Source organism: Diceros bicornis, chromosome 33 (genome assembly GCF_020826845.1).
Source record: "Diceros bicornis minor isolate mBicDic1 chromosome 33, mDicBic1.mat.cur, whole genome shotgun sequence".
Lineage (NCBI taxonomy): Eukaryota > Metazoa > Chordata > Mammalia > Perissodactyla > Rhinocerotidae > Diceros > Diceros bicornis.
Genome location: NC_080772.1, coordinates 36,484,751 through 36,497,685, shown reverse-complemented (window position 1 = coordinate 36,497,685; position 12,935 = coordinate 36,484,751). Strand labels below are relative to the sequence as shown.

At 38.2% G+C, this 12,935-nt stretch overlaps 1 protein-coding gene across 1 annotated transcript in view; it reads left to right on the top strand.

Annotated features, from left to right (window-relative positions):
* The window catches only part of CNGB3 (cyclic nucleotide gated channel subunit beta 3), a 144,353-nt gene that overhangs the window by 25,556 nt on the left and 105,862 nt on the right, over nt 1–12,935 (top strand). The window contains exon 3 of the mRNA XM_058529003.1: nt 1,939–2,065. Coding sequence (XP_058384986.1) covers nt 1,939–2,065 — 127 coding nt within the window. The remainder of the gene's footprint in view (nt 1–1,938; nt 2,066–12,935) is intronic.

The following is a 12,935-nucleotide window of genomic DNA, read 5'->3' as shown; positions in this document are numbered from 1 at the left end:
CTCTTGAGAAATACTCTGTTATACAGAATCTGCTTGTTTTATATTCAGGAGGGTTTTTTTCTGATTCTCTCACTCATGTTTCATGCTCTATTTCAATCCTAATTTTCTTTTTTGGGCAGGTGTTCCTGGAAAAATATATGTTTACAAAATGGTTCCTGGCTCTTTTTCAGTCCAGACTCCTTTGAGGGGCTCATGTTAACCCTGGATTCTCTCCGTGTGAAAAATGCATGTACAACACACAGTCTCAAGGGCTTTAGCCCTTGAATGAACTGGACATCCATGGCCAGAGGTTAAGAACACTGCTTTAAAATATCTTACAATAATTGCCCCAGTGTTTATGGATACAGGAAAAGGATTTGGCTGTCGCTTTCTTCGCAATACATGGCACAATGTCAGAGATCTGCAAAATGATTTTTTGGGGGGGTTGGATAAAGAGAAATGGGAAAGTACGGCTTGATCCAAACACATAGGGGAAATAGATCCTTCTCTCTTATTTCTATCAAAAGCCTCTCAGTATAAAATGACGTATTGAAAGTGCTATTTTTTGCTCTGAAATCTGTTGGATACTGATAAACTCACTAGTGTACCACATGTGCTTGTATAAAAAGGACCTGTCCTACCACTCTCATAAGATTTCATACACATGGCAATATTTCACCAGAATATGGTCCTTATACACGGACTGTAAGGACATGATTACAGTGAAACTTCTTCATACCCCAAGTAAATTTGGGAATTTGAGGAGGGGGGTCATTTATACATAACAAAAACATGCTTATTACTGTGTTTCCTAATTTCTAGCCAAAATTACTGTAATTCCAAAATAAAGGTAGATAGGAGATGCATAATGGAGAAAACTGTCTTGGGAAATCCAGGGGTTTAAGCTTTCTTATTCATAAATTTTTTAAAGCTGTAAGTAGTGACTCAATCTTATGATTCCTTTTATTCCTGAAACATATTCCTGCAAAGTTTAGTACATTGAAAGATTTTAGGTGGATCATAGAAATTTTCATATTAAAGAACTTGTGTGGTGAAAACTTTGTAAAGTAAGTGATCATCCCTGATTATTTTTGCAAATCCAGATTTTCAATACTGGCTTGGCTTAAGTTTTTTTTAATTATAATGTATTACAATAAAATAAGAGTTATGATTTGGGACTTGATTTCAATTTTCTAAGCACAGTACATCCAATTAAAAATAAATTAGAAACTATGGATAATGAATAACTACTAAATTGTGTTCATTGTATTTCTTTGCTTCTTCTATATTATCTTTTTATATTAAGTAATTTACTTTCATTAAAATCTTCTCTATAATCTAAATATTTACCTGTGAATTGTTTATTCTCTGGGTAAATTACAATTTAAACTATATTAGTTGGAAATTGTATTTTCGGCTTGAAGGGAAAAATTTAATTTGTGGACTGAAAATGAAGCTAGGACTTATGAATTTGCATTCCTTCTTCAGAAAAGATGTCATAGCTAACGATGATCAAACCACAAAGATTTTCATTAAAAAATTAGAATGCAAAATTCTAAAATAATGTCAGTGACATCATTTCTGCCTATTTTATTTTTCTGAATTTTAGGATGCATCAATTTCAGCCATAAATTATGAATACTTTAGCAGAACCAAAAATGCCTTTTGAATGATGACTCCTTATTAATCTCAGCTTTCTAATATCAAAAAATATATACCATGTGAACTCTTTATTACATAATACACCAGCTTAATATATTTTCCAGTAGCCTGAAGATGTCTGCGGGTTAACTCCTCCTGCACCGTGTCCTACTTGGTTTAGCAGGAATCCTAGGGGAGATGTCACTGAGAAGACCATTCTGGAAAAACAGGCAGCATCTCTGCAGTTTATGTTGTCCAATATAGCTGTATCAGGAGTGGTATATATTCTTCTACCTGTATGTTGTTTCCTTTCCATAGATACAAGCTCCGAGAAAAATTCACTCAGAGATGTGACCACAAACCTGGACCCTAAAAATCTTGAAGAATCAACCAGAATGATGCCAGAGCAGACAGAAATAGGGACTGGGAAAGAAGGCTTGGTCAGGTGAGAACTGAATAAAACACATAATACTGTTAGAGATACTACTCAGACTGCACTGAAAAATTCAGACACCTGTTCCCCAGTTTAGCTGAGCAAAGGGCAGGAGAACTACGATACAGTAGTCCCCCCTTATCCGTAGTTTCACTTTCCACAGTTTCAGTTACCCTGGTCGACAGTGGTCTGAGATATTACATGGAAAATTCCAGAAATAAACAATTCATAAGTTTTAAATTGCAGACCCTTCTGAGCAGCAAGAAGAAATCTCACACTGTCCTGCTCCGTCCAGCTGGGGACATGAATCATCACTTTGTCCAGCCTCTCCATGCTGTATATGCTACCTGCCTGTCAGTCACTTAGTAGCTGTCTTGGTTATCTGATCGACTTTCACAGTATCGCAGTGCTTGTGTTCAAGTTAACCTTATTTTACTTAGTAACAGCCCCAAAGCACGGGAGTAGTGGTGCTGGCAATTCAGATACGCCAAAGAGAAGCCATAAAGTGCTTCCTTTAAGGGAAAAGGAGAAAGTTCTCAACTTAATAAGGAAAGAAAAAAAATTGTATGCTCAGGTTGCTAAGATCTATGGTAAGAACAAATCTACCTGTGCAATTATGAAGAAGGAAAAAGAAATTAGTGCTGGCTTTGCTGTCACTTCAAATATGCATGTATAGGGCCGGCCCCGTGGCTTAGCGGTTAAGTGCGTGCGCTCCGCTACTGGCGCCCCGGTTCGGATCCTGGGCGCGCACCGACACACCTCTTCTCCGGCCATGCTGAGGCCGCGTCCCACATACAGCAACTAGAAGGATGTGCAACTATGACATACAACTATCTACTGGGGCTTTGGGGGAAAAAAAAAAAGGAGGAGGATCGGCAACAGATGTTAGCTCAGAGCCAGTCTTCCTCAGCAAAAAGAGGAGGATTAGCACGGATGTTAGCTCAAGGCTGATCTTCCTCACAAAAAAAAAAAACAAACACAAATATGCATGTATAGGAAAAAACATGGTATATCTAGGGTTCAGTACTACCCACTGGGTTTCAGGCATCAACTGGGAGTCTTGGCACGTGTCACCCACGGATAAAGGGGGACCACTGTAGTCACATAACACAAAGGAACTGGGCTGGAACTGACAGGTTGTTTCTGTCCAGTTCATTGTCCCTTACTGGCCAGTCATGACCACTACCCAGGGTCTTCAGGCAGCCATTTGTCTGTAGGCCAAACCACATCAACAGAAACATTGCAGTCACCTGTCGGAGTCATTAATATCGTCAAGGGAACAGCCTGCATATTTACTAGGCATGAATTTTAAAAAGAAAGAATCGAAGAGAATGTATGATTCTTCTCCAATTCACAAAGAAATAGCTATTCCAAGTCTGTAAATATTTTATTGTTCCAGAAGATTGATTATCATTTCCTTTCATCTGCTAAAGAAATTGTGGCATGATAACCAAGAATAATTATGGAAATGGGTAATCTTTATGCCACTGAAGGAATACAGTTTTATAAATACTTCCCACAAAATTATTGGAAATATCACATCAGAGATGGCAATTTCAATGTGAATCAGTGAAACCACAATAAAACCCAAGTAGGAGCCCCTTCATTTTGCCACTTCTTTGCATGTTATTATGTGCCTGCTGATCCAATTTGAATTGCTTAACTATAGTTAATATAATTGTAATAGGCCTATGCAACAATAAAAGCGTACTCTTCTTATTATCAGGCAAGAAGAGTTGTCATTTCAAAAGAAGTTAAAACTACTTCTTCCTCCTCTGACCCCCATCCCCACGTCTCTCTCAGCAGCTCCTCTGCTGTGTTAAACTGTGTGCTGCCAGAAGGAGTTACCGTGATGCTCTAGGGCCCAGCATATTGTAGATCAAACAACAGGCATCAGGAAGAGAGAGCACATTTTCAATAAGCACAGATTTGGCTGTATATTAAGATAAACACAAACTCACTCTACCACACACAAAAAAAATAGTTTGACAAAAATTAAACCTGACATATTATTTAGGCAGAGAGGAGATGTCTAAAGTCTGAGGTAAAGACTAGAATCTTACGACTGGGGTAAGTAATTATTTATATTATTTCTATAACCATTGGTGTTTACAGAATGATATGCAGTCCTATTAGTGGGTCATTATTGTCTTCCCTCCGCAGGTAAGCAGCCAAGGCACAAAGAGGTTAATTAGTCTGCCTATAGTTATAGGGTCAGCTCAGCCAAGATTAGACTGCGAGACTCAAATTCCTGAGTGGAAATTTTCCTCCCTCCCACCAATACACTCACCTTTAATCAAAAGTTTCACCTTCTGAGCTAATCTCTCTATACTGCATTTATTTTAGTATATTTAATTTTTTTTAATAACCAGTAGTGAAAGGTGGGTTTTCAAAGGACTGAAGTGGAAGCCATAACTCACATTTTTAGGGATGTATCCCTCTTAATCCATATCCATTCCTAGTATAGTACTTTTATTCTTCAGAAATATGAAAATGGAAACCTTTCAATTACCGAGAAAATGGGTCAATCAGTATATCTCAAAAACACAAAACTCCTTGACATGACCTACAAGGCCCTACCTGGTCTCCCCCCTTGTTTTTACTTTGCCCTTCCCCGACACACAGCCCTCCCCTACCTTCCCATCTCTCTGCTCCAGTCACACCGGCCCTATCTCAGTCTCTTGTACTCGTGAATTGATTATGCTCTGGAATGATCAATTATTCTTTCTGCGATACAGGCAGCAAAGTGGCTTGAGAATTATTGATGAGCCAGGTAGTTCCAGTGTCACTTTTAACTAATATTCCTGGGAATCCTAATGTTCCAATACCACGTGGGACTTACCAAAGCCTTCCTGTTCTGATTTCAGGGGAATCAGTGGTACCATATCTAGAATCCTAGAGCGTGGAGTTTTTATACCTCACTAGAAAATATCAAAGATAAAATAACTTTCTATTGAAATTGCTATTTTGCGATGCTCTCAATGAGTAACGATCATTTTGGTATTTGCAGTTATTAAAAATCAACAACTTTAACCTTAGGCAAGGTCAGGTTTTTCAAAGCTCTTGCTCCTAGGAAAACATTAAGGATTTGATTGAATGCCGTCACTAAATATAGATGCTGTGTGAGTGACTGATTCTCACCTCAATTTTTTGAATTTGGAGAAAGCTACATTATTAATAAATAAAATTTAAAAGTAGGTTTCTTAATGTAATTGCATTTACCTTATCCTCTGGCCTAAGCCCTGGACTGAATAGGGATTACGTGTCTGGGATGATCAATAAGTATTGGGGAGAATGTATGTTGTAGATTTTGCTGTCTCTTGGTGTGAAGTGCAGCGTGATATTATTGATGATGCGTTTAGTTTCTATCATACTCAGAAGATGGGCACCAAGAGGACTAACAGGAGATACATGCATATACAAAGAGATTTATTGTACAGAATTAGCTCACATGACTGTGGAGGCTGAGTCGTCCCAAAATCCCCAGTTGGTGAACTGGAGAGTCGGGAGAGCAATGGTGTAATTCCAGTCTGAATCAAGGCCTGAGAACCAGGAGAACTGCCGGTATAGCTGCAGTCTGAAAGCTGGCAGGCTGGAGACCCAGGAAGAGCTTATGTTTCAGTGTAAATCCAAAGGCAGGAAAAGACCATGTCCCAGATCAAACAACCAGGCAGAAGGAATCCCTCTTACTCGTGGGAGGGTCAGTCTTTTTGTTCTATGCAGGCCTGTAGTTGATTAGAAGAGGGCCACCTACATCAGAGACAGCAATCTGCTTTACTCAGTCTACAGATTCCAATGTTAACCTCATCCAACCACACCGTCACAGACACACCCAGAATCATGTTCAGTCAATACCTGGGCACCCCGTGGCCCAGTCACGTTGACACACAAAATTAGCCATCACACCGTCTCCATCACTCGCACAAGGGAATTGACACTGTACATGCCCTGGTTTTTCCAAGGCTAAAATGCAGTCTCTTCTCACCATTTCACACTGTCCTCCCATGTCACCTGCAATGTGCTGAATGTCTGTCTCCTCAAAATTCATAAGTTGAAACGTTGACCTCCAATGTGATAGTATTAGGAGATGAGGGCCTTTGGGAGGTGATCAGTTCATGAGATTAGTTCCTCAAAAAAGGGACCCTGGGGACTCTCTTGCTCTCTTTCTTCCCTGTGAGGATACAAGAAGCCTGTGAACCAGAAGAGGGCTCTCACCAGAACCCGGTTATGCTGGCACGCTGCTCTCGGACTTCCAACCCCTAGAACTTGAGAAATAAATTTTTGTTGTTTATATGCCACCCAGTGCATAAGTACTTTGTTAGAGCAGCCTGAACTAAGACATCACCCAGCCCAGACTTACCCAAAACTCTTTCACACAGAATCTCTGTGCCCTTGAGCATAAATAACAAGGACCTTCTTCTTCATCTTGCCACAGAACAGAACTTCTAATGTTAATGATTTAAAAGGTTGGATATCCTATTTATAAAATGCTCCCTTGTCTCAAATATTGTTTTGTAAGAATATAAGAGTATGGATATATATTTAAGCCAAATTCACATAATACGTCTATTTAGCTATTTATATAAACACAAAAAGAAGAGGTGAGTAAAGTTTACATTATTATTATGAAGATGTAAATTTCATGACACAAAAATCACTTCTGTAACTTTTTTTTTCATGCAACCCTCAATAAGATTCTAAATAGAGCCTAAAACTAATTTTCTAGCCACAGTAATAATACTTATCTCAAATACATGTTAGCCTGGGAGGAGATTTTTTTCAAGATATCCAAGTATTACATGTCCACATTTGTATTAAACTAGCTTGCTTTCTCTATTCTTTCTTTTTTATATCCTTTCATAAGATTTTCTAAATTGCGTATCCAGTGAAAAGAAATTCTTTGCAAGGGCCGGCCCCGTGGCTTGGTGGTTAAGTGCGCGGCGCTCCGATGCTGGTGGCCCGGGTTCTGATCCCGGGCGCGCACCGAGGCACCACTTCTCCGTCCATCCTGAGGCCGAGTCCCGCATACAGCAACTAGAAGGATGTGCAACTATGACATACAACTATCTACTGGGGCTTTGGGGGGAAAAAATAAATAAATAAAATCTTTAAAAAAAAAAAGAAATTCTTTGCAAATCTTCCCTGAAAAAAGCAACCAATTCATTATCTTGTCAGATGAATCATTTAGCTTCTGACAGACGTGGGGTTCACCCCTAAAAAGTCCCATTGATGCCATTTGTCCATTAGTGAGAAAAATGGCCTGTTTCTGGCATTATATCTCAGCACATTCTTATTTTTTAATATAAAAAAGTATATTTTGATAGACACTAATGAATAGCAAACAAAAGAAGATGTGTTTTGCCTGGAAATGTCAAACAGCTATGTCTGGAAAAGGAGACAGAGTTGAACTGCTGATAGGTTAAGTGGTTAAATGATGAACAAGCAAGTGAGCGAATGGTTCCATGCCCATGACTGGGGTGCCCCCAAGACTGACTTTTACAGTATGGTCTGTGGCTTTTCACCACTGCTGCTGCCCAAAACGCCAAGAAGGAAGATTATTGCTATGAATAGTCTTCTTTGCTCATAATAGCAGTCAGTCTCTATTTGGGTGGTTTTAAAATAGGCAATCATTTCACAGCAGGAACAATGAGAGCAGAGTAGAATTCAGAATCCCATCAGCACTCACAAACACTGACGTTTATTGTCGTGTAGCAAGAAAAAGCAAGAATCACTGAAGTAAAGATGCTAAAAAATCCATATGTGACTTTATAGTTGAAATGGAAAGAGAATGCCAGCTATCAAGTTTACAAAAATAAAATACAATTTATATTTCAATAACTTATAGGCTTGGAAAAAAAAAAAGAAATCAGCTACATATTTGCTAATTTTGTGGAATGCATAATAAATATGATGTACTGTTACTTTTAGCACCAAATTAAAATATTCCTCCGTGGTAAGCAATACTTTGATAATTAGGCATTGCAAACACTGTTAACAACAGATCGGCAATTCATTTTTAATAATGATTGCTGACTTCTATTTCTAGCAATATGGCAGACTAAACATTTGTAGAAAATTCTTTGGGGAGAATGTAATTAAAAATACTAGATAAAATATATAAAACCTACATGTGAATGCATGCCTGAGCTGGTGGCATTTCTATCTATTGATAGAAAGTTTCAAGAACTGGTGTTTGCTTTGGGAATTTATTCCAAACTCTTATGGCCTAGATCTGAGTTAAAATGTGTCGTCAGTGAAACAGAAGCTGGGATTATACTGGATACAAGGGCAGATTGGAGCCTCCTTCACAAGCTAGGACTCCAAACGGTAACCCACTGGAAGGTAAACTATCCCCCAGAGAGAAACGGTGGGAATGACACTGTTCTTTATCCTGGCTCTGAGTAGAAAAAAAAGAAAGAAATTTGAAATCAGGAAGAATAAAGGAGAGCAGAGAGGACAGGAGAGGAAAGGAGGGGAGGAGATGAAAGGGAAGAGAAAGAGAGCAAAGAAAAGGGATTCTTTTTTGTGTGTGTGTGAAGAAGGTCAGCCCTGTGCCAACATCTGCCAATCCTCCTCTTTTTTTGCTGAGGAAGAGTGGCCTTGGGCTAACATCTGTGCCTATCTTCCTCCACTTTACGTGGGTCGCCGCCACAGCATGGCTTGCCAAGCAGTGCATCGGTGTGCTCCCAGGATCACACACGGGACCCAAACCGGCGAACCCTGGGCCGCTGCAGCGGAGCACGTGCACTTAACCGCTTGCACCACCAGGCCGGCCCCAAAAAGGAATTCTTAACCATAAGCCAATATTCAAATAGATCCGGAACCAGAATTCTTATGACATCTGTATCCGGAAAAAAAAAATTGAAGCTAAAAAAAAATACTTAAAATGGTTAAGTTTGAGAACCCAGATATCTGCCAAAAACCAACACAATGTGGAAGAAAACAAACTTTAAAACCAAGTCTCAAAGTATTCCCACAGATGAAGTTCCCGTGAATGTGAACTCACAATCAAAAATTACTAAAAAATGAAGAAATAAATCACTGTGAACAAGACAACAGAAACCACAAACTGCAGAATCAGAATCCATATCTGCAGATGCTGAAATGATCAAAAACAGGGTATAAAATAAATATGTTAAGTATATTAAAAAAAAGAGAAGATTGAAAATAAGACGAAGGAATAAGACATTGTCAGAGTTGACAAGCCATTTTTGCAAATGAACTAAGCAGAATATCTGCTATTTCAAGAAAGTGATTAAATACAAAGAATGTGGTAGTTTAAAAATTGTTGTAAGGGGTAGGGGAGCAAAGTTGAAGGATGGAAATTGCAACCCAGAAATCAGGAAAGTGTAGGAAGTAGCTGCCAGAGCCAGAGCTGCCCCTCGACTGCACAGCTGGAGGCTGGCAGTAGAACACGGAGTCTGAAGAAGGTTCAGGAAGCTCCTGATGCCTCTGAGGAAATATGCTCTGGTCATCTGCCAGATGAAAAACGAACTGTGCCTTCCTTTCAACTGCCAAATCTCCTACAAGCGTCTCTCAGTGGTGGAATCTAAATCGGAACCCTCCCAGCAAGGAGCTCTTAAAAATAAGGTTCCCAGGTGTCAGCCACTGCAATTACAAAGGGGAGTATAAAAAGGAACAGAAATGCTACTAACTGCAAATAGACAATCCAGCATAGATTTAAGAAGTGAGCAAAGAAAATGGCAAGCATGCGCATAAAGAGAAATAAACATTTATACCACGACACAATTACAATGATGTCTAAATTGAGGGTAGAAAATGAGATAGAAGTAAACTATCCCCTCTGTGGTTGCAAGCGGGCAAAAAGGGGCTCGCTCTGCCCTCCACAATCCATTGCCAATCAATTGCAAACGGGCCAGTGGTTGAGAAAGGAAAGTTTATACAATTAGCTAGCAGAATCAGAAGATGGCAGACTAGTGTTCTAAATAAGCGTCTTAAAATCATACAGAATCTTGAGGCAGTTATATAGGGGAAATGGGCAGGGAAGGAGTGGGTTCAGGGGTGTTGACCATCCGGTGTGATGAACTTCAAGGCACCTTATTATCTCTTTCTTCTGTCATTCGTGATGGGTACAAATGCAGAATTTTCTTTCTGGAGGGTCGTCATATTCCTGGGGAACTCAGAGACAAAGTTATCCTCTTGTCACAGCTGGGAGGTACACATAAGCAAGAGCCTAGAACTAGCAGATCATGTATTTTGCGAAAGCGAGAAGTGCTTAATCATCTGGGCTACGTGCAGGCTAGAGTGCATTCTCAGAGACTAGTGAGTCAGGGTCATACACAGTTACGATATTGCTTCCCTTTCCTAAGATGGCTGCCCTCACACTAACTTAAGATCTAGCTGTTACATGATGGGGTGGTTGGTATACTAAAGAATTCAGAGTTTGATCAATTTTAGAACTTCTTAATTAAATATGCATGTTAAGATACTTTTGATAAACACTAAATTAGTTAAAACAGAATATTCAACCTCCATATACTAAACTTACACGGTTTTAATACTATAAGATGATAGATGTGAGAGACAACATGCCCAAGTAATCCTATTATAAAATGAAATTGATAATTCCACGCTCCTAGAGTGGGTGACTTTAAAATATTTCTCTTTGTTTATTAATAGATCAAGCATTTTAAAAAGTCATTAAGGATATAGTATATTTGAACAAGACAATTGAAAAATTAAATCTAAAAGATATTTAGAGAACCCTTGTATCCAGTAATTGAAAAACATACAGTTATTTCAGCTTACATAGAACATGTACAAAAATTGACCATATGTTCAGCCCAGGTCCACTGTAAAATCTCCCCAGGCGCTCTTTAAAAATACAGAGTCTGAGCTCCAACCTCAGTGATACTGATTTAATGGGTCTGGAGGGGGTTCCAGGCGTTAGCGTGTCTGAAAACCTCCTCAGGTGATTCTAATGCACATCCAGGATGGAGAACCATTTCACTAGAACAGAAAGCAGGTCTCAACAAATTTTAAAGATTTCATAGCATATCGAATATATTCTCTAACTTCTATACAATAAAGTCAGAAGTTAATTTTTAAAAAACTAAAATTTTGAAAAATATCTCATAATTAAAATTTAAAACACACTTTTAAGTGACCCTTGGGTCAAAAAATAAATCATAAGTGAAATTTAAAAAATACTTAGGAACAATGAAAATATTGCACATCGAACTTGTGGAATAATAAAAATACTATCATATTTGTTGTTGCATTTCTGTTTGGGATTTTTTTTTCCCTTTCTTTTCCTTTTTTTCAACTAGAAAATTTTATTATAAATTTTACTTGGAAGAACAAACAAGCAAAAATAGCCAGGGAAACCTTGCAAAATAGGAGTAATGGAGGTGGTGTTAGTCCTACCAGATATTAACACCTACTTAAAATCTCTGTAATAAAGAAAGTGTGGTACTGGCACATGAATAGATAAACCAATATCATAGACTAGAGAATTCAGAAATAGATCTAAGAGCATATGAAAATCTAATGTATGATAAGTTTGGCATCTAAAATCAGTACAACAAGGGTAGATTTAAATAAATGGTGTTACAGTAACTGAATAGCAGTATGAAAAAAACTAAAATTGGATCTGTCCCTCATGCCGCACGCAGGGATAAATTCCCAATAAATCAGAGATTTAAATGTAAAATAATGAAACCATACAAGTATTAAGAAAAAAAGTGCAAATTCCTCTATAACCTGGAAATGTACATTAAGTGCTAAGATTCAAAATTCAAAAGTAATAAAAGAAGAGCTTGATACGCTTTATTATATTAAAAAAAAACTTTACATAACAACAACAAACAGACAAGCAAAAGAAAAAGTCAGCAAAATATCCAGATATGAAAATTCTCATTGCTACTTTCTTTGGGGATTGATCATTTTATTTTGCAATTGATAACAAGCATTTAAATTTTTTTCACATTAAGATATCTTAAGGTTGTTAATGACTCAATCAACCTGATATTTTTGTGATATAAGTTACAACTACTATTTCATTTTCTTGTTTTCAAAATTTAATACCAGCAGCACAGTGTACTTAGTTAATAGGATACAGTAAACCAATATATCATGTAATCCCAGGAGTAAAACGATCCTGATACTCAATGTGGTACAATCTGAAGGTCCAGTTTTACCTCAAAAAAAAGTAATTAGTAGTAGTATATATGTAGACATATGTCATATATAACATAATATTCATATATTAGGTATATATTATTCACGTATATGCATATTTGGTGGCAAATTACCTGCTAGAGCCTCCATCTGTGCTTTCTACTCTTAAAAGCCATTAATAATGCTGCCAGAAATAAGATGCCGTGTACCAAGACGGAAAGGCTAGTATCAGAGACAGCAAGAGTGCTTTACTGTAGGCTTTCAGACATGAGTCAACAGACAAAAGACAGCAATTCTCTGAGTATGTGTAGTCGCCCTAAGAGGGGAACAAGCCACAGACACAGTTTGAGTTCCTATTTTAAATCCCTTCGCTATTTCAGTTGCTTGTTGCCATAGAAAACCAGAGCACCCAGAACTTATGTCTCTTTCTTTCTTTTGGCATAGAAAAAAGGAAATGAGGAAATTTTTATACTGTTTTATGGCACCTAAATTATGACTTTTAAAAATGGGTCTTCTTGTGTACCTAGCAAAGCGAAGGGAACAACAGGATGATGGATGAATGGATTGAAAGTTTTTGAAAATTACACAAGTGGACAAACTCAGATTTCTATGAGGCAGGCAGGTAGCACCCATGAGTCAAGCTTACTGGACATTGGAAACAACAAAGTGAGGCTGGTGATGAAGACGACAGGACAGAAAGGGATACTGAGGTGAACCTGAGCACACTAGAGGTTCTGCCTCA